General features: G+C 39.8%; 1 protein-coding gene across 3 annotated transcripts in view; it reads right to left on the bottom strand.

Annotated features, from left to right (window-relative positions):
• PAWR (pro-apoptotic WT1 regulator) overlaps positions 1 to 24,813 on the bottom strand; it is a 140,268-nt gene extending 115,455 nt beyond the window's left edge. For all 3 annotated transcript variants that reach the window (XR_009265505.1, XM_058741932.1, XM_058741933.1), the window contains exon 1: positions 24,017 to 24,813. Coding sequence is in view for 2 of the 3 variants with exons in the window: in XM_058741932.1 (XP_058597915.1) it covers positions 24,017 to 24,541 (525 nt within the window). In the remaining variant the exon portion in view is untranslated. The remainder of the gene's footprint in view (positions 1 to 24,016) is intronic.
• Between the last annotated feature and the right edge of the window lie 2,408 nt (positions 24,814 to 27,221).

Here is a 27,221-nt window from a genome sequence, read left to right as displayed (position 1 = left end):
TGGAAGGAAAGGGAAAACCATAGAGTAGAGCCATGTCCTCTTTTCTAACATCATCCACATTTCAAATATCCTATCTTATCATTAGGTCTTACATTCTAATTGGTTTGGGAAATACAGTCATCAGACTCATATTACTTAAGTAACTAAGAAATACATTTAAATATCATCTCTCCATCTACTCTAATAATCATAAGTATGTTTAATTTTCAAACCTCCGAAAGTAGCAACTCTGTCCTTAATAATCTAATCTGATTGTTGAATAACTGTCATTCAAGTATTAAAAAAAAAAAAAAAAAAGATAATAAATGGAAAAAAATAAACTGAAACTGTTAAATAAGTTATTCTATACAGGTATAAATATACATATATCTTTGTTTTTAATGATTACTCTTCAATAAAAAAGTCTATTTTTAATCTATGGATGTAGTTTATTAAAAAGTTAATGAATGGTGTTTGTCCGAAATAAGAAAGAAAGCAAATTTTTATTATTTTTCCCTCACTTTAGTAATGTAAGCAGTTTACACAAAAACAACAAAGGTTTGTTTTTGTTTTTTACTATTTTTAATGTTTATTTATTTTTGAGAGAAAGAGAGTGAGCGAGCAAGGGAGGGGCAGAGACATGAGTACAGAGGATGTGAAGCAGTCTCTGTACTGACAGCAGACAGCCTGATGCAGGGCTCAAACTCACAAACCAGGAGACCGTGATCTGAGGCGAAATCAGAGGCCTGACTGACTGAGCCACCCAGGTGCCACAAAAACAGCAAAAAGTTTTAAAGAACTGATAGTATGTAACCAAGGTCTAAAAGAAAAATGCAAGGAAAATTACAAAAGGGTTTTTCTGTATGTTTTTAGGAGTGTATTCTCATCAAAGATTACCATGAAATCACATAATTTAAACTTAAAAAGTGGTAAGTAATAAGAAAAGAAAATGTGTAACAGATTGGAAAAACTGTCTTTGTTCACAGGTGACATGATCATCTATGTAGAAACCTGAAAAGAACCAAAAACTACAAAAAATGGCAGAAAATATAGCAAGGTTGCAGACTACGTGATTAATATAAAAAACCAGGGGTGCCTGGATGGCTCAGTCAGTTAAGCTTCTAACTTCGGCTCAGGTCATGATCTCACAGTTCGTGGGTTCAAGCTCCACGTTGGGCTGTGTGTTGACAGCTCATAGCCTGGAGCCTACTCTGGAATCTGTCTCCCTCTCTCTGCCCCTCCCACGCTCACACTCTATCTCTCAAAAATAAATAAATGTTAAAAAAAATTTTTTTGATCCATCATTTCCCATACGCCAGCAATGAACAAGTGGAATTTGAAATTAAAAACACAATACATTTGGGGCGCCTGGGTGGCGCAGTCGGTTAAGCGTCCGACTTCAGCCGGGTCACGATCTCGCGGTCCGTGAGTTCGAGCCCCGCGTCAGGCTCTGGGCTGATGGCTCGGAGCCTGGAGCCTGTTTCCGATTCTGTGTCTCCCTCTCTCTCTGCCCCTCCCCCGTTCATGCTATGTCTCTCTCTGTCCCAAAAATAAAAAAAAAAAACAAAAAAAAACAAAAAAAAACACAATACATTTACATTAGCAGCAAAAAAACCCTAGATACCAAATACAAATCTAACAAAATATATATAATATCTATATGAGGAAAACTACAAAACTCTGATGAGAGATGTCAAAGAACTAAATAATGAAGAGATATTCCCCATTCATGGTTAGGAAGACTCATCACTGTCAAGATGTCTGTTCTTCCCAAATGATCTATAAATTCAATGAAATACCAGCAAGTATTTCATAAAATTTATATGGAGACGCAAAAGACCTACAATAGTCAACACAATACTGAAAGAGAAGAACAAAGTTGGAGGACTGACATTACCCAACTTCAAGACTTACTATAAAGCTACAGTAATCAAGACAGTATGCTACTGTTGAAAGAACAGATGGACAGGAGCAATGAAATAGTGAGCCCAGAAATAGATCTACATAAATACAGTCACGCAAAGGAGCAAAAGCAATACAATGGAACAAAGACAGTCTTTTCAACAAATGGTGCTGGAACTACTGGACATCCATATGCATAAAATGAATCTAGACACAGACCTTACAACTTTCACAAAAAATTAATTCAAAATGAATCACAGACTTAAATACCAAAATAAAACCGTAAAACTCCTAGAAAATAACGGAGAAAACCTAGATGACCTTGGATTTTGCAATAACTTTTTAGATATGACACCAAAGCCACAATTCATGAAAGAAATAAGTGACAAGCAAGACTTCATTAAAATTAAAAATTTCAGGGTGCCTGGGTGGCTCAGTCAGTTAAGCATCTGACTCTTGATTTCTGCTCAGGTCATATCTCAGGGTTCATGAGACAGAGCCCTGCACAGGGCTCTGCACTGACAGCATGGAGCCTGCCTAGTATTCTCCATCCCTCTCTCTCTCTGTCCATCCCCTGTTCATGCGTGTGTGTGTGTGTGTGTGTGTGTCCGCACGCGCATGCTCATGCATGCTCTCCCTCGCTGAATAAACTTAAAAATTTTTTAATTAGATTAAAATAAAAATTTCTACTCTGAGAAAGATACTGTCAAGAAAATATAAAGATAGGGCGCCTAGGTGTTAAGCATCCCACTTAGGCTCAGGACGTCCTCACAGTTCATCCTGTGATGATTTCACAGGTCATGGGCTCGAGCCCCACATCAGGCTCTGTGCTGATGGCTCAGAGCCTGGAGCTTGCTTCAGATTCTATGACTCCCTCTATCTCTGCCCCTCCCCTGCTCATGCTGTGTCTCTCAAAAAATAAATATTTTAAAAAAATTAAAAAAGAAAAAAGAGGGGCGCCTGGGTGGCTCAGTTGGTTGAGCATCCGACTTCAGCTCAGGTCACGATCTCCTGGTCTGTGAGTTCGAGCCCCGCGTTGGGCTCTGGGCTGATGGCTCAGAGCCTGGAGCCTACTTCCGATTCTGTGTCTCCCTCTCTCTCTGCCCCTCCCCCATACATGCTCTGTCTCTCTCTGTCTCAAAAATAAATAAATGTTAAAAAAAAAAAAAAGAAAAAAGAAAGAAAAGAAAACAAAAGACGACAAGCTAGACTGGGAGAAAACATTTACAAAAGAAAATATAAAAGACTGTTTTATCTAAAATATACAAACTCTCCAAATGCAGCAATAAAAAAACAAACAACCCAAAAAAACAAGACCTTAACAGACACTTCACCAAAGACATACAGACAGCAAATAAACATATGAAAAGATGCTTATCATATGCCATCAGGAAAAGGTCAATGAAAACAAGACACCACTATAAGGGTGCTTGGGTGACCCGGTCAGTTAAGCATCTGACTCTTTCCGCTCAGGTCATAATCTCACAGTTCATGGGTTTGAGCTCTGCATGGGCTGTGCGCTGACAGTGTGGAGTCTGCTTGGGATTCTCTTTCCCCTCTCAGTCTCTCTCTCTTCCCCTTCCCCACTTGTACCTATGCTCTCCAGCTCTCTCTCTTGCAATAAATAAACTTAAAAAACAAAAAATACATAATTAAAAAAAAAAGAGGGGCGCTTGGGTGGCTCAGTCATTAAGTGTCCAACTCTTGGTATCAGCTCAGGTAATGATCTCACGGTTTCATGAGCTCGAGCCCCACATCAGGCATCAGACCCTGCTGACATTGAGAAGCCTGCTTGGGATTCTCTGTCTCCCTCTCTCTCTGCTGGGCCCCCACCTGTGCAGTCTCTGCCTCTCTCAAAATAATTAATTCCTCTCTCAAAATAATTTAAAAAAAAAAAAAAAGAAGATACCAGTACACACCTATCAGAATGGCCAAATCAGAAACACTGACAATACCTAACAGTGTTAAGGTTACGGAGCAATTGGAACTCTCATTCATTACTGGTTGAAATACAAAACAGTACAGCCACAATAGAAGACAGTTTAACAGTTTCTTAGAAAACTAAACATATACTGGTGCAGCCACTCTGGAAAACAGTATGGAGGTTCCTCAAAAAAATTAAAAACAGAACTACCCTACGACCCAGCAATTGCACTAGAGTTTATTTATCCAAAGGATATAGGTGTGCTATTTCAAAAGGGCACATGCACCCCAATGTTTATAGCAGCACTATCAACAATAGTCAAAGTATGGAAAGCGCCCAAATGTCCATCGATGGATGAATGGATAAAGAAGATGTGGTGTATGTATACAATGGTATATTACTCAGCAATCAAAAAGAATGAAATCTTGCCATTTGCAACTACGTGGATGGAACTGGAGGGTATTATGCTAAGTGAAATTAGTCAGAGAAAGACAAAAATCATATGACTTCACTCATATGAGGACTTTAACAGGCAAAACATATGATCATAAGTGAAGGGAAACAAAAATAATATAAAAACAGGGAGGGAGATAAACCATAAGAGACTCTTAAATACAGAGAACAAACAGAGAGTTGCTGGAGGGGTTGTGGGTGGGGGGGATGGGCTAAATGGGTAAGGGGCATTAAGGAGGACAGTTGTTGGGTGTTATATGTAAGTGGTGAATCACTAAATTCTACTCCTGAAATCATTATTACGCTATATGTTAACTAACTTGGATGTAAATTTTTAAAAAATTCATTTAAAAGGGGGTGGGGGGGGAATAAAGTAATACCAGGAAAACTGTGTCTTTCCCTAAGATATTCCAGTGACATACAGTGGAGTTAAATAGAGAATAAAATACAAAATAAATGAATAAACTTAAAAAAAAGAAAGAAAACTAAACATACTCTTACCATTCAATCCATCAATCATGCTCCTTGGTATTTACCTAAAGAAACTGAAAATTTGGGGCACCTGAGTGGGTCAGTTGGTTAAGTGTCCGATTTTGGCTCAGGTCATGATCTCACGGTTCGTGAATTCCAGCCCCATGTCAGGCTCTGTGCTGCCCCTCCCCTGCTCACACACTGCCTCTCTCCCTCTCAAAAAATAATAAAAAAACATTTTAAAAATTAATTAAAAAAAAGAAACTAAAAATTATGCCCACACAAAAACCTGTACATGAGTATTTATAGCAGCTTTATTTATAATTGCCACAACTTGGAAGCAACCACGATACTCTTTAGTAAGTGAATGGGTAGAGTGTGTTACATCCAGACAATGGAGTATTATTCAACACTAAAAAGAGCTCTGAAAAGATATGGAGGAAGCTTAAATGCGTATTAAAAGTGAAAGAAGCCAGTGTGAAAAGACTATATGCTGTATGATTCCTATTATATGACATTTTGGTAAGGATAAAGCTATGGATAGTAAAAAGATTAATGACTGCCAAGTGTTGGGGGAAAGGGTCTGAATAGATGGGGCACAGATGACTCTTAAGGCAGTAAAACTACTCTGTATGATACTATAACAATGGATACATATCATTACACATTTGTCCAAATCTTAGAAAGTACAACACCAAGAATGAACCATAATGTAAAATACAGACTTGGGGTAATATCGATGTGTCAGTGCAGGTCCATCAATTGTAACAAATATACCTATCCGGCAGAGGATGCTGAATATGGGGGAGCCTATGCATGTGTCGAGAAAGTAGATATACTGGGTATCTCTTTATCTTCTATTCAATTTTGCTGTAAAACTAAAACCAAAATACAATTAAATGGGTATTTAATTTTAAGTTAAAATGCCTATCTTATGGGGGGTGCCTGGGTGGCTCAGTCAGTTAAGTGCCAGACTCTAGACTTTGGCTCAGGTCATAATTTCATTGTTCATGGGTTTGAGCCCTACATCGGGCTCCACACTGATATTGTGGAGCCTGCTTGGGATTCTCTCTCTCCAGTTCTCTGTCTCTCTGTCTCTCTCTCTCTCTCTCAAAATAAATAAACAAACTTTAACAAAAAAGTCCATCTTAATGTGATAATGTTACAAATTTTTTTTCTTGAACAAAAAAATTCCAATTAGTAAGAGTGAAAATTCTTCATAGAAAAATCAATGGGTTTCAAAATACCAAAAATAGCTTATTCAGGAGCACCTCGCTGGCTCAGTCCATAGAGCATACAACTCTTGATTTCTGGATCGTAAGCTCAAGGCCTGCATTGGATGTAGAGTGTACTTAAAATAAAGAAATAGTAAACAAACAAAATTAAGTTTTGTTTAAAAAATAGCTTATTCAATTTCATTCTGAAAAATTCCATTTTACATTTTAAAAGATGGGAGTTTCCTGAGATGCAAATATTGTAAAGGAAGCAATTTCCAAAACATCAAGATAACATCAATTACTTAGGACTGACTCTTATACCTAAACAAAATTTTTGGCAGTTATTTTCTAGCATTTATGTTCAAATATTCTTTGGAATGAATAACAATATTAAAAACTACAGTTCACAATAAAAAATGGCTATCATAAATTGAACTCCAAATTTTAAGTCTATCTCAAGATTTTGTGATATTAGAGTAGAATCTAGGAGAAAGCAGTTTATATATGAAATCACTTATCAAGACATGTACCACATTCTTAATAACCATTCTTAATTGTACACAGCAAGCAATGAGCTAAGTGTTGATGATACTAAGATAAGTAAACTCTTAAGGAAAACTAAGTTGAAAAAGAAAACATTACATTCAAATAGTCATGTCAGAACCAGCTATAGCCTCAAGTTGTTTTGTGTTTGCACTTTTAAACTTGAATTCAGCAAAATGAAGTGCTGAGAAATGTAAATGAAGTCTCTTTTCTCTAATTAATGTACCATCTAAAATATTTCACCCATCTCAAAATTGAATCCCTTCTCTGAAAGAATGATGTGGATAGACTTCATTGACAGAGAAAAGGTTGCAATCAATATGCTAGAAACATAGGACCTATGTTCTGTGTCCAGAAAGTGGAAGTGGCTTCTCTGAATTCAAATCTATTGCCATCTAGAAATGAAGCCGGGGCGCCTGGGTGGTTCAGTCGGTTAAGCGTCGACCTCGGCTCAGGTCATGATCTCACAGTTTGTGAGTTCGAGCCCCACATCAGGCTCTGTGCTGACAGCTTAGAGCCTGGAGCCTGCTTCAAATTCTATGTCTCCCTCTCTCTCTGCTCCTCCCCTGCTCATGCTCTCTCTCTCCTTCAAAAATAAAAACATTAAAAAAATTTTTTAAAAACAATGAAGCCAGGCAGAAAGAAAGCACTTAATGTTTACTCTATGACATCTCATTGAATCAATAAAAAATGAGCATCCCTTTCTAAGGATCTTTGGAAACTCAAAGATAGATTTGATTCTTTGTGAAAACACTTGATCAGATAGTGGAAACCCACATAAAAAACCACAAACGTGGACAAAAAAGTGATATGATTAATATTTTAACACAAACATGTTCTAATGGATATCATCAAATAAGCAATAGTATCTTCTCAAAGCTTTACATACACCTTATGAAGTTGTACCCATTTTGCAAAAATACCATCAGTAACCGAAGTATTTTTTGGTGCTTTTCTTTTGGAATTTCCATTAGAGCTTTGGCACATACTTCTGAAAAACGGTTCATTTGATAAACATTTATTCATCACCTCATTTGTGTTATAACTTCTTAATAGTAACAAATGTTTGTCACTTGACGGTAGATGATAACTTTTTTAAAAATCACCCCTGGTCATCTGGGAACTCAGATGATTAGGTTAAGTAACATAATTATTATGTGATCAAAAAATGAAATGTTAGAATCCTAAATGCATGTTGATTAAATGAAAGTAGCTAGTGTAAAAAGGCTTTATATTGTAGCATTCCAACTATATGACATTTTGGAAAAGGCAACACTACAGAGACAGTAAAAACATCAGTAGTTGCCAGGGGAAGGAAGGAAATATGAACAGGTGCAGCACAGAGGATTTTTAGGACAGTGAAAATATTCCCCATGATACTCTAATGGTAGATACATGACATTATGCATTCAACAAAACCCCCCAAAAAAACTGTACAAAGAGTGAACTCTAATGTCAACTATGAATTTTAGTTAACACTGGTTCATCAGTTGTAACAAATGTACCACACCAATGCAAGATGTTAACAGGGAAACTGGGGACTGAGAGAGAAATGGGAATTCTCTACTTTCCACTCAAATTTCTCTATAAACGTAAAACTGGTCCAACATGTTACTAGCAACTAATGTGAGTTGTTCAGATGATCTAGAGTAGAACTTTGAAAGTAATATCAAACCAAACCACCAATTGTGGTGGTATCCCTCTACAGAGTGTTTGAAAATTCAGATTTTCTAGTATATACTTTCAATTATGAGCCTTCTAATTAACATAATTAAGATGTAATTCTGTCAAAGTTCAAGGAGAAATTGACAAGCCAACAGCAGTAAACATCAGTATATCTTCTAAGAAAACAACATATCAAACAAACCAGAAATAAGTAAGGTTAAATGATTTGAAACACAATTTGGGAGATCGGCTAAATAGAAAATATTTAGAATTCTATACCCAGAAAATACACCATCTTTTCAAATATTCCTGGGACATCTACAGAAATTTCCTATGCATTAGGTCATGGAGAAAATCTCAACAAGAAAGACTACACAAAGAACATTCCAACAACAAAATCTCCTTAATTCTACCATCCAGAGATAATCACTGTTAACCAGTGCATGCTTATCTTTCCAAACCTTTTGCTATGCCTCTGACTCTTGCATGTACCTTTTACCTCAAAATAAGCAGGAAAGAGAAAAAAAACTCTTAAAACAAAATATTGAAATTAAAAACCTGAAAGTTAAGTTAAATATAAGGATGTCAACTGTACTCAGGCTAGTACTAAAAAGTGACACCAACCCTACTATAAACTTGGAAGCCCAGGAAAAAAAAAATCCAGAGGCAAAGTTGGCAACTAATTCTTCAAATGAGAAATTCAGTATGGCTTATTATCTCTGTACTTCCACTTTCCCCATCCAACACAGGAATAGCACTGACTGCCCTGGAGTTTTTCTAAAAATTTACCAAGTTAATACCCATAAAGGACTTAGAATAGTGTCAGGTCCAGTGAGCATGCAAATGTTATCTATTTGTTAACATGGCTTGCTTATCCTGCAAGGCAAATGCTCTTTTCTTTACCTACAATCAAAATAGTAAGATATTCTAAAAACCAGTTTGCAGCGTAAGTGATTTCTGGTTTAGTTATTGTCATTGAAATTATCATGTAACTGGTAATAACCTCCCCTAAGCATTCCAACTGAGGACAGTAACAGTAAATTAAACAAGACATATAGCACATTAATGAACTATATTCTACCATACTGTTCTAATGGTTTCGCATAATGTCACCCCAGCTGGTGGTGGACAACCTCCCAACTCATTCCCTTACCATGTTCTCCCCTGTGACCTATTCTATACATCAGTGCCCAGTAGCTAGCTGATCTTGTTAAAATCCTGGTGTCACAAATATGAACACATCCTCCTGGTGGTTCTCCTATAGGCTAACATATCAAGCCTAAAATTTTCAGCCCCGTTTTTAAGACCCTTCAAAATTCTGCTTCCTAATTTCTCTATTATTACTTCCTAATATAACCCTTTATTCCAATCAGCTTGCTAACTCTCACCATTGTACCTCTACCCATCCTGCTCTCTTAGTCTGAAACATGACTCTCCTCTTCATCTGTCCGTTTCTTACAGTCCTTCAAGATCAGCTCAAATCTTACACTCCCTTCACAAAACTTCCCAGACCATTCAGTCTTCTAGGGATCTATCACTTCTCTCTACTAACAGCGGGGCATAACATTTAACACTTTATTGTACATTTCTTTTTTAATGGTTCAAAGTTATCTTACACAATCTTATTTCTCCAAATCAGATTATAAATTGCTCAAGGACAAAACGATGAACTAGAGTTCATCTAAATCCTGAGAGTGCTCCAAACAGAACAGATGTAACCATTCAAATGCCCCAAAGGCCTACTTCAGTGTCTAACATGTAATATGTACTAAGACTGTAGTAAATGTATTATAGCTGTATCAGAACACCCAAATCATGAAGCACCTGGGTGGTTCAGTAGGTTGAGCTTCTAACTCTTGATTTTGGATCAGGTCATGATCTCATCATTCATGGGATCAAGCCCTGCATTGGACTTTAGGCTGACAGTGCAGAGCCAGCCTGGTATTCTCTCTCTCTCTCTGCCCCTTCCCCGCTCACATGCTCTCTCTGGAAAATAAATAAATAAATAAACTTAATAAAAAACCAAATTGTGAAATATTCTTCTGCCATTAAGAATAACAACACAGGGGTGCCTGGGTGGCTCAGTCGGTTAAGCGGTTAAGCGTCCGACTTCGGCTCAGGTCATGATCTCACGGTCCGTGAGTTCGAGCCCCACGTCAGGCTCTGTGCTGACAGCTCAGAGCCTGGAGCCTGCTTCAGATTCTGTGTCTCCCTCTCTCTCTCTGACCCTCCCCCATTCATGCTCTGTCTCTCTCTGTCTCAAAAATAAATAAACATTAAAAAAAAATTTAAAAAAAAAAGAGTAACAACACACTAGGGCACCTGGTTGGCTCACAGAGGACGTGTGACTCCTGGTCTCAGGGTCACAAGTTCAAGTCCCATATTAGGTGTAGAGATTACTAAAAAATATAAACTTTTTTTTAAAAAGAATAACAACACAGCTATATATCTACTGGCGTACTAACATGTTCACAAGATACTGAAAACAAAAAGGTTTAACAGTATTTGTAGAATGATTAAATTTCTGGATACATATTTTTTGTGTGTATGCCTAAATATATACTCAAGAATTGCATACCAAAACTATAAAGTAACAGTTACCACTGGACAGTGGGAATTATGTTTATGAAATAAAATATATGTAGCAATTAACATCTCTTTCAAAAAGCTGTTTAATTTTTTTTATCTCTTTCAAAAAGTTTAAAAGGAAATAACATGCATGATAGAGTCATATTTAAGTTTATAAAAATGTACATAGAATATAATTCTATTGCTTAAAAACAAAAATGGAAAAACATGTCAAATTGATATAATCTATAGCTAATCTTTGCACAGTCCTGTTTTTGCTATTTTATTTTTAATTTTCTACAAAATAAGTGGGCATTACATTTATATCATCAAAAATAAAGAAACACTATTCCTAAAACATAGTTTAGAGAAGCACTTGGTTTCCTCTAAGATAACAGAGAGAAGGGATGAAGGGGAAGGGGAAAATCTGTGGAAGCTGAACAAATAATATGTGAGAAAAGTTTCAAAGGCATTGCTCACCCTTTAGCACCTGTATTCCAAGCATCTATATTGCAGGTTAACTCAAAGAATGTGGGAATGGAATAAACACCAGCTTTTTAAATCAAGTACAGGGCAAAGTCTAAACCCAGGGACAATATTAAACTATAAACTTCTCCATGGTAACAGTACAGAATCTGGCCATTTAGTATCATCAGAGCCCCCAACTCCACTCCATCCTGCTCCTCTAAAAAAGTCATTCCCAAATCTACAGTACAGAACTATTTTCATAATAAAGAATATTACTTGGGTACAACTTTGTTTAAAGGCTATCCTCTCATCTCTTTTCAACCCACATGGAAACTTGAATTTATTTATTCTATTATATGCACATAATTTTTAAAGGACTTTGTATTGTTTACTATCCTTGGATCCCTACCTTCAAACAAGAAAATCCTCCTAATGACTTCAAGCTAGACAGGCAAAAGTTTTTCATTCCAGAAGGTGTCAGAGTTATTGTATACATGTATGGACAGAGGAAGGAAATACCTAGCCAACAATACTAACAGAGAACAGCAGAATAAAGTGAATTCCTTGGCATGGCATTTAAATCCATCCCAATTGGTCCGTATCATTCTTCTTCAGCTGTTCTCCATTCTCTCTCCACAATGAATTCTCTGCACATCAAAGTTTCCTCTGTTAGAACATATCCCTCCCTCTTTCCAACAATGATAACCAATGCGTGTGCATTGGCACCCAAACAAATCTGGAGTCAAATCCAAGTTCTGTCAGTATGGCCTTTGGGCAAGTCACAACTTCTTTGAGGCATCTTGTAAAATGAGAAATATATTTTTTTTAAAAAAAAATTTTTTAATGTTTTTATTTATTTTTGCGACAGAGAGAGACAGAGCATGAGCAGGGGAGGGGCAGAAAGAAACGGAGACACAGAATCGGAAGCAGGCTCTAGGCTCTGAGCTGTCAGCACAGAGCCCGATGCGGGGCTCGAACCCACAGACTGTGAGATCATGACCTGAGCCGAAGTAGGACACTTAACCGACTGAGCCACCAGGCGCCCCGAGAAATATATTTTTAAAATCTACCTTGTGAGTTAATGTGAAGATTAGAAATAATGCAAGGAAGGGGCACCTGGGTGGCTCAGCTGATCAAGCGTCCAACTTCAGCTCAGATCATGATCTTATGGTTCATGAGTTAGAGCCCCACATCAGGCTCGCCTCTGTCAGCTTGTCAGAGCCTGCTTCAGATCCTCTGTCCCTCTCTCTCTGCCCCTCCCCCACCTGTGCTCCCCCCAAAATAAAAAATAAGTATAAAAAAAAAGAATGCAAGGAAACCTTCCCACTCAGTGCTAAGCATACAGGAGGTATATATATATAATATAATGCTATTATTTCCTGGCTTTGTGCCCTCACACATGCCATTCTCTTTACCTAGAATGTTACCATGTTTTCCCTCCCTCCTTGGGAAATCCTTCATACCAGTCTAGTCATAGGGCTTAATACTGCTTTATCCTATATAAAGCCCTCCTTGACTCCCTCATGTAATTGATGGCTCCCTTTTATGAGCTAGTTCAGTACGTTGCTCTTTTATCCATCATAGTTCTTATTATACCAAATTCTATTTATCTGTTATGAACTGAATATTTGTGTCTCCCCAAAATTCCTATGTTGAGATCCTAATCCCCAATGTGACAGCTTTAGAAAGTAGAGTCAGGTCATGAGGATGGGGCCCTCACAAATGGGATTAGTACCTTGATAAAAGAGATCCCAGATATCTCTCTCACCCCCTCCACCATGCGAGGACAGAGTAAACCAGGAAGCAGGCTCTCTCACCAGACATCAATTCTGCTGATGCCCTGGACTTCTCAACCTCAAGAACTGTGAAAAATACCTTTCTGATGTTTATAAGCCACCCAGTCTATGGTATTCTGTTATAGCAGCCTGAGCGAAGAAATTATCTTTTTCTCTGAGAGAAGACTGAAAGTTCATTAAAGACTGGGGAGTATGTAATTCATCTTTGTATCATCCAGTACTGAAGCTGGGGCACAAAGCAGGCACTCAAATGTTTCTGAGTAAACCAAGTAAACAAGAATCTAACAAAACTGCTGTAGTATCAAAGGGAGAGGAATGACAGGGGCAAATATTACAGAGGAATCAAACAGGTTGAAAGTAGAAAAGCCAGGGGCACGTAGGTGGCTCAGTTAGTTGAGCATCAAGAGTTCAGCTCAGGTCGTGACCTTGAGGTGAGTTTGAACCCCACATTGGGCTTGTTGCTGTCAGCACAAAGCCCACATCTGATACTCTGTCCCCTTCTCTCTGCACCTCCCTGACTTGCACTCTCTCAAAAAATAATCAAACATTTTTAAAAATTAAAAAAAAAAAAAGCAGCAGCTATCTCATTTGGCCATTAGGAAGTCACAAGCAACCTTGAAGAGATCAATTTCAATTAGGTAGCAGGAAATGAGCAAGGTAATGGGGGTGAGCACATGAAAACAAGGCCTTTAAATTGAGCAATTAAGAAAAGTTAAGTGGAAGGTAAACCAGAATTAAGAGAACATTTCTTCATGGCAAGATGAACCAAGAGGGAGAGAACAAGTATTTAAGAAAGAAAGAAAAAAAATAGGCAAGATTTACACAGTAAGCAGGGTACAGTTAGTTCTGGAGGACAGAGGGTAGGTGTGTGCTATACTCAGCTAAAGGGAAGAAGGCTGAGGATAAATTTTCCACCTCAAAGCATTGTTATGTAATTTTCTAGTATCAGTGAAATACCTCTCAATCCATCTATTCCTTTCCTTTTCTGCTACCATTGCCCTAGCAATCAGTATATTTTTTAGTATTAATACACTTTTTTTTTTTCTTAAAATTTTTTTAACGTTTATTTTTGAGACAGAGAGAGACAGAGCATGAATGGGGGAGGGTCAGAGAGAGGGAGACACAGAATCTGAAACAGGCTCCAGGCTCTGAGCTGTCAGCACAGAGCCTGACGCGGGACTTGAACTCATGGACTGTGAGATCATGACCTGAGCTGAAGTCGGCCGCTTAACCGACTGAGCCACCCAGGCGCCCCAGTATTAATACACTCTTAAGAAAGTATTCTCATCTCTAGTGACATGTGCTCCCTAGTCCTTTTCCATCTCATTACTTGATCTTATCAAGCCACCATTTCACATATTTTGGACAGATGAATGTGGATGTGCACATAAACATACAGATAGATGTATCCATGTGGGTATATACATATACACTAAAATATTTGTTAAGAAAACTGGATTTGTTCCAATGCAACTGATACATTAGGAAGTTGAGCATAATACTAATTTTGCATTTGCATTATGCCTAACTGAAAGAAACACTAAGCACAGATAATGCAACAAACACAGTGTCCCAGAAACACACAGAATGCACACATCTCAAACATCTGCCAGTTCACTCCTTGTGTTACAAGCCATACCCATCCACATGTGGTGTTACAGTTTCAGTCCAATTTCAGATAACCCTTCCTCCAACACTTCACAAATTGCCACCCTTTTAACACCCACTTCTATAAGCAAACTCAGGTCTGTTTTGAGGTCAAGTGTCATAATCAATGTAGCATTTATGTATTTCTTAATCATTTAACATGTGTAAAATTGTGCTGCTAGTCTTCATTAAGTTTGTATCTTTTTACATGTGACTGAAAACATTTTGAGTGTTATGCCCCTACACTCCATTTTTCTGTATGTCCTGTAGTTTTGTGTGATTTTGCATATATGATGAGTTTTAGGAACTTTTATGTTGAGCTATAACTTACACTTATAATTACTGCAGCTCTAATCACCAATTTCCCAATGAAATCAAAGACTATAGAGAAGATTAAAAAAAAAAAAAGAAAAGAAAAATGGGCTTCCCTCACAATTATCTGAAGGTCCTAGTACCTATGAGACACTTCGAAAGACCCAAACTCTTGTCTTGAAGAATGTTTCAGGAAACAGAATACATGAAAAGAAAAAACTACATTGCTGTTTATCTTAAGACAACTTACTTATCTGCCAATCAGCAGGTACATAATAGGGAGAAGTAGTAGTAGAGTCCTTTACCAATGAAGTGATGCCTAAGTATTTTAATATCAAGTAACACAAACATATCCATCCCTAAAGACAGAAAGTATAATGGTAGTTGCCAAGGGATGGAGGAGGGTTGAATGGGGAGTTACTGTTTAACAGGTATAGAGTTTCAGTTTTACAACACGGAAAGAGTTATGGAATGGATAGTGATGATGGTTGCACAATAATATGAATGTATTTAATACCAATGAATGTACACTTAAAAATGGTTAAGATTTTATATTTGTATCATTTTACCACAATACAAAAAATAATAATAATAATCTCTATATTATACACTGGAAACTAATCATTTAAAAATCCATACCTATTTTCGAAGAGTAACACCATAAAAATACTCATGATTAAATACTAAATACACAAATCTATATGATGTGATTCCAATTTTTATGTAGATACAGAAAAAAAATCAGAAATAAGAATAAGATAACAGGTGATGTTTCTCTACCTTTTCTTGTATTTCCACAAGGAAAAACACATTAGTTTTAACAGAAGGAAAAATTAAAGATTATATAAGTTTGGTGTGGATCAACTTTTGCTTGCTTGCACTATAGGATGTCAAGAAGTCTTGTCAAGAACGTGAAACACAGGGGCACCTGGGTGGCTCAGTCGGGGACGTGTCTGACTCTTGGTTTCAGCTCAGGTCATGATCTCATGGTTCCCGGGATTGAGCCCTGTGTGTGGCTCTGAGCTGACAGCACAGAGCTTGCTTGGGATTCTCTCTCTCAACCTCTCTCTCTCTCTGCCCTTCTGCTGCTGTGCTCTCTCTCTCTCAAATTAGATAAACAAACTTTAAAAAAAAAACTGTTTAAAAAAAGATGATCACAGAATAAACGTTTATTATCCAATTTTCACATGCGAGGTTTTGAACTTGGAGCAGTTTCTACCTTTGAGGTATACAATTTTGTTACTTTAAGAAATTAAATATTCTTACAATATCATTCAGACATGGTGCCTAGTATATTTTTAAGTAACTCAAGGAGAGCATGATAGATGGCTAAGGCTTGACTCTATACCAGTAGGTGTATGGCTATGAACACAAATGCCTGAGATTTAAACTGAAAGCTCCCTCAGCAATAACCAAATACTTTAAGAATCAATTAGCTAGCTAAGAATGCCTATGGATTTAATATGTGAGAGTAGTAAACAAAAGAGAAAAAGTCATACACTTGGGAATATTTTGATAAGATAGAAAAAAATCTGTTTTAAGAGTGTTAACTAATTATTAAATACATTTAAAAACATAATCCATACACTTTCTCTTAAATATATGTAAAAATGAAAAATGAGGGGTGCCTGGGTGGCTCAGTCAGTTAAGCGTCTGACTTCGGCTCAGGTCATGAACTCACAGTTCCTGGCTTCAAACCCCATGTCGGGCTCTGTGCTGACAGCTCAGAGCCTAGAGCCTGCTTCTGATTCTGTGTCACCCTCTCTCTGCCCCTCCTCTGCTCATGCACTCTCTCTCTCTCTAACAAATATACATTAAAAAAAAAAAAAAAAAGAAAGATGAATGAAAGTGAAGTTTAAATTATATATTAAGTGTTAGAGGTTTTTCTTTTTTTTTTTTTTTTCCTGTTGTCTAGGCTTCTAACAAAATCAGGACAAGAAGCAAGGCAAACACAACATTTTGCACTAACTATATGATATTACCTAAATGTTTAGGGTGCTTTGAATTTCCAAGTAGCTCAAGCTGTCTCTGTTAAAATGTCTATGAAGTTTTTAATTAACAGGAAAAAAATGAATTTTCAACATCCCAATAAGAAATTTCCATTAGACATCAACAATTAGTTATCACTATAACCTACACAGTAGCTGTAATTTATCATTTTAAGAACATTTTTAACACTATTTTGATTCATGTAACAATCCTGTTAGATAATCAGTATCAATTTCATTTGACAGATCAGTAAACCAGTACAGGACATTAAGTACACTCAAACTTCAGAATTACAAGACTCACTCAAGAAAATTTTAAAAGTCTGCAGTCTCAGGTAACCCCTCCCTGTTCCCAGACTGAAGTGGATCCCAGAAATCTGCATTTTAAATAAACAATGCAGGTGATACTGGTACAGGTTGTCCCCATCCCCATAACACCCCCCCAGCCACATCTTTTAAGACACTGATTTAAGTAACATGACTAAGGTTTTAGGTGGTTTAATACTCCATTTTTACTTTGAATCAAAGTTCCCAAATGTTTAGATAGTAGAGCTTTGCAGATCTCCATGAAAGACATGTAAAATTTTAAATAAATTAGAAATTTTACATTCAGTTAAGTTAAATACCTCTTATACTAAACTCCTATACCACAAACAAGTGGTAGTAGGTGTCTAAGTTTTAAGAAACATAAAACCAAGGTGCCTGGGTGGCTCAATTGGTTAAGCATGTGACTCTTAATTTCAGCTCATGTCATGATCCCAGGGTAGTGGGATCGAGCCCCATGTCAGGCTCCATGCTGAGCATGGAGCCTGCTTAAGATTCTCTCTCCGGACACCTGGGTGCCTCAGTCGGTTAAGGGTCCGATTTCAGCTCAGATCATGATCTCACAGTTCATGGGTTTGAGCCCCTCATGGGGATCTGTGCTGACAGCTGGGAGCCTGGAGCCTGCTACTTAGGATTCTGTGTCTCTCTCTCTGCCCCTCCCTGGTTCGCACTCTGTCTCTCTCTCAAAAATAAAAATAAACATTAAAAAAATTTTTTTTAATTAAAAAAAAAAGATTCTCAATCTCTTCCTCTGCCCCTCTCCCCCACTCACTCTCTCTCTCTCTCTCTCTAAAATAAAAAAAATAAAAAAAATACGGGGTGCCTGAGTGGCTCAGTCAGTTAAGTGTCTAGCTCCTGGTTTCAGATCAGGTCATGATCTCACAGTTTGTGACTTCAAACTCCATGTGGAGCTCTGCACTGACAGAGTTGAGTCTGCTTGGGATTCTCTCTCTCCCTCTCTCTCTGCCTCTCCCCTGCTCATGCTCTCTCTCTGCCTCTCCCCTGCTCATGCTCTCTCTCCCAAAATAAATAAATAAACAATAAAAAAATTTAATAAAATAAATTTAAATAATATCCAGGCTTTTAACAACAACAAAAAAACAAAAAACTGAGAAAATGCTACAATTATTTCATGTTCTCTGTGAAATGCAGGAAAAGCTGACACTGAATTATTTACTCTGCTGCATTTTATACGGTGGGAAGATAAAACTTAGGTTCCATGGGTTCTAAATACATAATGAAAAATTAAGATGAAAATATAAAAGCACTCAGAGCACAATTTTGTGAATATACCAAAAATCCATTGAACTGAATATCTTAAAGGATTAATTCTATGGTATATGAATTTTATCTTACTTTTTAAAAAGAAAAAAAAGCACTCAGAAGATTTCAAACTCCTATATTTGCCAATCATTTCAAACTTCTAAGACATGTATTAGTATTACTATTAAATAGCATAATTATTTTCTGGCCTATATCACAGGTGGTAAAAACCAATGTAGAAATAATAAAAAACATAAATAAAGCCACCAACTTGATAGCGATTTTAAATAAGAATTCTGATGCCACTGTTCCTGTTTATTTGCTGCCAATTTTTCCCAATAAAGTCCCACCTTATCTGTCTTTCATTATAGGGCTATTCTCAAATTTTATTAGTAATATAAATGACTAATTTTACATTTTACTCCTAAAATAATCTTTGTCTTTCTTAAACTAATATAGTATATAATACACTGAAATATAGAACAGTTATTAAGCACAAGGCTTTAAAAGCAGACTATCTCTACTTTGCTTCTTACCGTGTAGGTGACTTCAGGCAAGTAAGTAACTTACTCTCTCTGCCCCATTTTCCCAAAGGGCTGTAGTGAGAATTAAATGCACCAACACATGTACAGTGCTCAGAACAGTGCCCAGCACTTAATAAGCACACCATAAATGTCATCTACTTAGTTACATAATTATTTTTATGGAAAAAGACCTCTCAGCTTAGACAACTCATTATAAATCCTGATAATATTCCATTTTCAATTTACCTTACCAATGAGTTCACACATTTAGGAAAACTGGGCTTAGTATCTTACTAAGTAGCCTTGGTGTTTATGCTAGATCTACCCTATTCACAAGCCCAATTTTCTCCAACCCTGAGTCACTATTAGTTCCTCTTCTGACTCATCACATAGAAAGGTAGACAGTCTGGTATATAATGGGCATACCAAAGGCATTTCTTAATCTACCTGGATTCACATGGTTTACTTAGTCGAACTTGTCCCATATAATGTTCAACAAATACGCTGAATAATTATGACTTAAAATTGTGCTCACTTAAAAATGCTTTCTATATATTAAATGCTCCTTCAAACTATGGAGTAGGTGTTTTAACTCCATCTTGACAGAAAAACAACATATCACTTATGTAAAAACAAAGATTCATATTTTCTGACTTCTAGCCAAAAATAGATTGTGCTGATAGCCTGGTGTTCAAAATTTTGCCAAGTAAACTATAGATGGTCAGAAGCAATCTCTGAGCCTACAAATTTGACCTTAATTTCTAATCAGTTCCTTTTACTGTTTTCTCTATTCAGAGGTTTAAATTATTTAAGATAAACTCTAATAAAAAGTTATAGAAAAAATAAAAAGTTATAGGAAAACAAGCTACATATTGCAAAATTGGCTAATTCTTAAAAATTAATTCTTTTAATATTTTATTAAAAATTAATTCTTAAAAATCTCGCTCTCCCAAGATGCGCACACACACGCGTGCACACACACGCACACACACACTGAAAATACTGCTCTACCACTTATTCACTTTCCATGTGATCCTGAATCATTTAAGCTCTTCAAGCCTCCATTTTCTCCTCTGGAAATGAGGATATAAAGAGAAACTGTAACTACCACATGGGATTGCTATGAGCATTAATTAAAACAACAAAGTACTGTAGCCAACCACTATGAAAATAGTAAGTTTCAATACGTGTTAACTTTGTATTTAAATCAAAATTTCAGTATCATTTGACCTTACCTATTGAAATATTTTATTAACCACCTCCATTAATCCACTCATGCAAATCTATTCAGCGGCAATAACTTCACAAGCACTCTGAAAACAGGGGTGGTACTGCCTAGGAACCCTTCCTCAACTATCCCCGTCTTCCTTAGGTTAGGTACCCTGCTCAGCCTGCATTAAACACTGTACTTACCACAGTTCCCTATATTACTTAAGAGGCCCTGTGGGCAAGGCCTGTGTCCTATTGATTTCTGTATCCCCAGACTGCAGCCCAATAGTTCTTAACCCTGACTCACAGTAGAATCACATGAGAAGCTTATCAAAATATTGATGCCTGGGATCCATCCCAGACCCATTAAATCAAAAGAGGCTCAGGGAGGGAGAGGGCAAGTATTCTGCATGAGGAGCATTTTTTTAAGATCCTCACATGATATTAATGCACTTCCACAATTAAGAACCCCTACACTCAGATTTAAAACACCGTAAGTATGTATACACGTGTGTATAAATATATAGGTACAGAAATGTAAGTCTCAGCCCAAAAGCCTCATCACCAGTAGCTTCTCTCAGCCCCAATCACCTCTTCCCCCTAAACACAAAACTTTTTTTTTTTTTTTCAGATTTTTAAGTGATCTCCATACCCCAATGTGGGGCTCTAACTCACAGCCCTGAGATCAAGAGTCACATGCTCCACTGACTAAGCCAGCCAGGCACCCCTACACATAAAATATTTCTAATAAACAATTTGCTGTGTTAAGATGGCTTTTCAATTGTTAACTCAGTACTTAAGTTTTTTCATATAATTATGCCTTATCCTTCTTCCAGGATTATAGCCCTGCTCCTTGAGAATATACACTGCCTTACTCTTCTTGTTTTTTTTCCACAGCCCTTACCATACTGCCTGAACACAGACATGTAATAAAGATCTGACTGATCTAATAAACGTATACCAAAATTACTGGCAAGAACAGCCAAATTATCCAATTTGAGCTATTCCCCCCAAAAAGTAGACAAAGTAAAAATTTAGGGAAAAAAACATTTTTTTAATCTCTAACTTAGTAATCAAGAACAACTAAAGTTTGTCTCACTAATAAGCATCTGTATATTTGCACTTTTTATTACAGTCATCACAAGTACTATCCCACCCAGCTTCCCATCCCCATCCATCACATCTAGTTTGAGACCTGCATCCTTGCTAATATTATCTTGTTGCTGTTTGTGATATCTTTAGCTGTTGTCAGGTAGCCTTTACAACAAATTTTATAATATTCTGTAATTAGTAAGATAAGTTAATGAAAGTCACAGTGAATGTGTCAAACAGATGTTTAATAAATACTTCCTGATGGAACTTAATGTTTATCAACCACAAAAATAGGCTTTTGCACATGAATTATATGCTACTTTCCTAATAGAAACTTGGTTGAGAATACTGTCTGAAAATAAGAGAGTCTTTCTCAACATCACATATAATACAAGTCTATTTCTGAATGTTGACAGATTAATAATTTTCTGCTTTTCTGATATTTACACACCTGAAAACTTTATAAAATATGATATGACTTCTTAAACCAACAGTGCTACATTACACAAGAAACTCCACACCAACTGACATTCTCAATGTTGAAACTACTAGGAGAAATGAATGGCACACAATTCTAAAAATACAACCTGAAGAATATAAAGCTGGCCCATCTTTAAAGTTTTGTGTCATATATTTACCATTATTAAAATAATCTGAACGACTTAAGCTGTTTTTACGAAAATATGAGAAGGCACTCAAGAAGTATGCCTGCTAATTAGGTACTGCGTTAAAACATTACCATGTTTTGTTGCGTCCTACAGCAACAGATAGAGCCATAGTTACCACAAAAAGAAAGCAGTCCTCAACTCTCTATTCAATAAAAAAGGTTCAAATTCCACAGACAAAAAAAATGGTACCCTGGGTTGTTTGTTTTTAAGGAAGATTAAATTTAGGAGTTGCCAACACCCAAACGAAAAACATTCCAGAGTATTAGACTCAATTGTAGTGGGGAATGATCTACATTCTCAGCACTATGTTCCCTAACCCAAAGCAGGAGCATTAACAATGGATGTTTCTTAGGATCTCGCATGATACACCACACTTATTTCCCCCGGTAAACATAATGCTTGTTAAAAACAAAAACAAAAAAGGTACTGGAGAAGTAACAATTCTAGTGCAAGCAGCCTGACAAAAAATGAAGTTTAACATCTGCCAAGATATTTCCCAAAATAAGACCCCTGTCAGATGAACAATGAGGAAAAGACTGAAAATGACTAATTCTTTTATTTGGACCATCAGCTACTTTTAAAAATAAAGTTGAGGAATGTAGCTTTTCCAGAGCCCTGTCTTTAGTTTCCCCTTAATCTTCATATTTTTAACAACAACAACCAAAAAAAAAAAAAAAAAAAACCCTAGAAATTTGATTACCACTCTCATGAATTCCTTTTAAAGCAATTTAATGAATAACAGATCTTTTGTGCAAGTAGCAAACCACAGAGGACAGTTTTGCTGGCTGATAAAATCTCGCTGAAACATGCATATAAAAATATACCCTTCAAAGACAAACTGTGATTTTCCAGGTATGGAAATCATATTAACACTTAAAAAGCTGGGTATGTTTGACATATACCCTAGCTTACTCTGAATGTTTTTACTTGAACCACAACTGAAGTTAGCATATTCTTATTAATTATTAACTAGGTATCAAAGTTGAATACATTACAAGGCCACGAGTAAAAAAAAAAAAAAAAATTTTTTAAGAGTAAAACCTAATGAGCCAATGAGAAAATGATACAACTTCTTTGGGTGAAACAAGGTTGTGGAATCACTTCCCAAAACTCGTGCACTTCTATTCAAGTAACCAAAATTTGCTTAGAAAAAAATTTTTTGAGGGTAGAGATAGGTGCGGTTACACACTAAGTAAAAATGTTTCACCACTCACTCTAATAGAAAGACGTTGCTGCCTGCAGGAATGTTGAGACTGCTCAAAAATACAAAACAAAAACAAAAACCCTACCACAAATGTTTTCCAGAATACGCAGGGCCAAATACTTAAATACACGGAAAGATCGTCTTAGCAAAAAGAACTGTGGGTTGTTACAGCATTCCTGTTGTCCTAAATACCACTCAGAATAAACTGTGCGCGCGCGCGCGCGCGCGCGTGTGTGTGTGTGTGTGTGTGTGTGTGTGTGTGTGTGTGTGATGGGGAGCGCTCTTCCCAAAAGCTGGCTTAGATATGAAACAGCGCATACACTCATTCAGATACACTCATCTTGGATACACTGAAAGATAAAGCTGTCTCGCACAGTGCTAAGGCCACGTTTCTTTACAGGTGGTATTAAACACTGTCAAGAGAAAAGAGATAAAAAATCTGATAACTTCCGAGGGGCACGTGGGAAACTAAACAGCGTATGTCGTCATCACCATTAATCAATTTTTCTAACTGATGAAGCAGAAACAAACAACCCTAAGCGGGCAAGTCCTGGAACCACGAGTAGTCTTTCCACCAATGTAAAGAAGGATCCTGAATCGGAGACCTCAGCCAGGAAGCCTGAAAAGCACGTGTCCTACTTTGCGTTTGGGGAACTTCCCAGGAAGCATTTGCTCACAGTAAAACTCCATCACCCTCGGCCTGCATAACTCAGCGAAAGGATAAAAGTACGAGCTGGAGTGGGGGACCTCTGCCCCCGGGGCCCCGGGAAGCTCCCTCCGCGGCGCCCCGCCCGCTCACCTCTGCCGCGGGGATGTTGACCACGCCGGTGGAGCGACGCTTCTCGCGCAGCTTTCTCTTCTCGATCTGCCCCTTGCCCTTCCTGGCACTGGGGCCCGAGCTCTTGCCCTTGTCCTGGGCGCCGTCCCGCTCCTCGTCGTCTCCCCGGGCCGGCGGTGCCCCCGAGGCGGAGACCGCGGCCGCGGCGGTGGGAGGCGGCTCGTCCTCGGGCCGCCGGGGGCCGGGGGCGGAGCGGGGCAGCGCCGCGGGGCCCACGGCGCAGTTCACGCCCCCGGAGCCGGGGGCGGCAGGTGCGGCCGCGCCGCCCGGGAGGTTGTTGTTGAGCTCGTTGGCCGCGGCGGCGGCCGAGGTGCCCAAACCCCCCGCCGGGGGCTTCCCGCTCGCGTCACTGCTGCCCCCGCCCGGGGCGGCCGGGCCCGGGGGGTTCTGCTTGGCGCGCATCTTCTCGCGCTTCGCCTTCCACTCCTCCAGGAAGTCGGTGGTGCTGCCGCCGCTGCCGCCGGTCCGGTAGCCACCGGTCGCCATATTCCCAGCGGGGCCGGCCGGGCTCTCACCTCAGGCCGCCCGGCCCGGCTCCGGCCGCCGCCGCCTCTGCCCTCCCGCGGCCCGGAGGATGCGAGGGAACGACCCCCGAGCGCGGGGGCGGCCTCGGCTCCCCCAGCGGCCCGCGGGTCTGAGGGGAAACACAAAAGGGGGCGGGGAAGGGAAGCGTTAAGGTCCTCGCCTGGCCTGAGGGGCTGCCCCCGCGACCCGCCTCGGAGCCCCCCGCCCCCGCACAGCGCGGCGACCAGTCCCCGGCGGCAAGTGGCTGCAGAGTCCCCACCCTGCAAAGTTTCTCCGACGCACCTACACGGCGGGCCCGGCGATCGCCGCCCCTCGAGGGGAGGAGAAAGGGACTGTCCCCACCCCCGGCCCGCCCGCCCCATCCCCACCGGGGTCTGCGCCTGCGGCGGTAAGGGGACCGGGGCCAGACCCCGCCACCTGTCGGCTCGCCGCCTCTCCTGCCCCTCGCTGCGGCCACCGTCGGCCCAAGGTCCCCGCCACCAACATCTTCAAGCCTGGGCGAGGCGCGAAGCCCCTGGGCGGCTCGCAGAGGGGGCTGGACGCGCACACACACCAGTTGTCCAGCCGCTTCGGGAGGACGGGCGCGCGGGTCGAGCGCGGGCAGCCCCTTACCTGGGGGGAGTTTGGGGGGACGAGGCGCGGGTCTGGGAGTCGGCGCCCAGGTGAGCCGACGCGGCGGCGCGGAAGGAGCTGCGGCAAACTCGCGGCCGGAGCTCGCGACGCTCCCCGGCCAGGAGGGAGGGAAAGAGGGAGGGAGCGAGGGGCGGGAGGGGAGCCGAGCGGCGCCGAAGCGCGGGCGGAAAGGGCCGAGACGGCGCGCGAGGGGCGCGGCGCGCAGTGAGGGGCGGGGTGGGGGGGGGGGGGGGGTTCGTGCCCGCCGACGCCCCGCCCCCGTCGCTCAGGTGCGCGCCGCCTAGTCCAGCCCGCCGCTGCAGCCCGCCCCGCGCCCGCCTGTCCGACCGCACATTCCTGGGCTCGCGGCCCCGCGGCGCCTCCGACTCCGGGCGGGACGGCCCTCCACGCCCTTCACCCCGGTCCTCTTCTCCGCCTCCCCGTCTCCCACCACTCTTCCTTTTAAGTACAAGACATATTCTTCGAGGGAAAATCTCGAAGGCTGCTGGCCGAGGGGGAAAATGCAGTCAACTTGTGATGATTCAGGCCTGACTAGCCAGGATGGGAAAAGAGTCGCGCGTCACTTTTCCTGGTCGCTGCCCGCTTTTCAGATGTACCAGGGTGGCAGGCAGAAGAGCAGTAAAAAAAAAAAAAAAAAAGAAACAAACCCAAACACTTCCTTCTGAGAAAAGTCTGTGGTCTCTGGGTGAAAGGGTCAGCTGAAAGAAAGAGGGGCTTACATTATCAGTGAATTATCAATTATCTTAGGCTTGCCGGAGAAAACTAAAAACTCATTTTGCCAGTGTATTGCATTGGCATCCCATTCCTATTTGGAATTCTCCTTTTAGCCCTGTCTCTACACCTCTTTACAGAGCGTGAATTTAGCAGCAAAGCTCCCTATCCAGTTATGAAAGCTGCGTTGATGCTGATTTCATGTGGGCTGGTGCCGTGATTGACTCTTACTTCTCTGTTCTCTTAACATACCAGGCAGTGTATCTTCTCCTCAGATGCAAGTCATTTAACATTTCTGGATCAGGGCTGCGTGGACTGCCACTGTCCCACACCTGAAGGGACAGACCTCACTACATACAAGTGGTGTCAGGGCACATCATTGTCCTGGGCTACAAATGCCAGGTCACCATTTTGTAAAAAAAGAAAAAAAAAAAAAAAAAAGTAGGCGAGCCCTGAGTCACACTCTTACCTAACATAAATCTTTATTCCTACTTAGTATTCCTGTTTTGCCCAGGTGGCACATGGTGGGTGGGCAATCAGTGCGTGCCTGCCACAAAAATAAGATCGGGAGACAGTGATTTACATGCTATTTATTTCTCAGAGGGAAAGTCACAGAGTTCTGGTCTTTGGTCTGGCTTTTGGGGTGAAACATGCATAACAGTGAGAGGGCTCTGGAAAAAAATCCTTAGAAAATCAAAGGCCTTCCTTGGGAATTGGTTTAAAAGGCTGAGCCTAGCTGGTAACAACCTGGGTTTGCCACCTGAAATCCCTCCTTTACAGAGTCACTACAGTATTTTGTTTTCTGGGTTTTAAGGGGGTAGAAGGAGAGTTGGGCATTAAGCAGATTCACATTAATATACTTTGTAACTTACCAAAGGATTTTCACCTGGAAGGGCTGCTGGATATAGCAGAAAGAGGATACAGTGTGCCTGAACATAAATACATAAGTAGCTGAGAGAGCTTGGATGTGGTGTTTTAATTCTCTGAAACTCCGCTTTCTTTACTACAAAATCAGCAACAACAGCATAACTTTTTAAGCTATTATAAGACTTGACACTATGTACTTGGTTCAAGGAAGGCATTCAGTAAATATCCCTTTTTATTAGTAAATGGATATCAAGCAGTCTTTGGTCTCTAAAAAGTGGGGGGGGTGGTGTTGAGGGGAGAAGGCAGGCAGAAAGATTACATACTGAATACACAATATTCATTTGAAAATGAGACATAGAATGAACTAGAATAACACTTACCACTGCACTCTCAGACTGGTTCTCTTAGTATTAATAGGCTCTGAGTCAGG

This window comes from Neofelis nebulosa, chromosome 8, assembly GCF_028018385.1.
Source record: "Neofelis nebulosa isolate mNeoNeb1 chromosome 8, mNeoNeb1.pri, whole genome shotgun sequence".
Classification (NCBI taxonomy): domain Eukaryota; kingdom Metazoa; phylum Chordata; class Mammalia; order Carnivora; family Felidae; genus Neofelis; species Neofelis nebulosa.
Note: the sequence above shows the minus strand (reverse complement) of the source record. Positions and strands in the feature narration are given on the sequence as shown.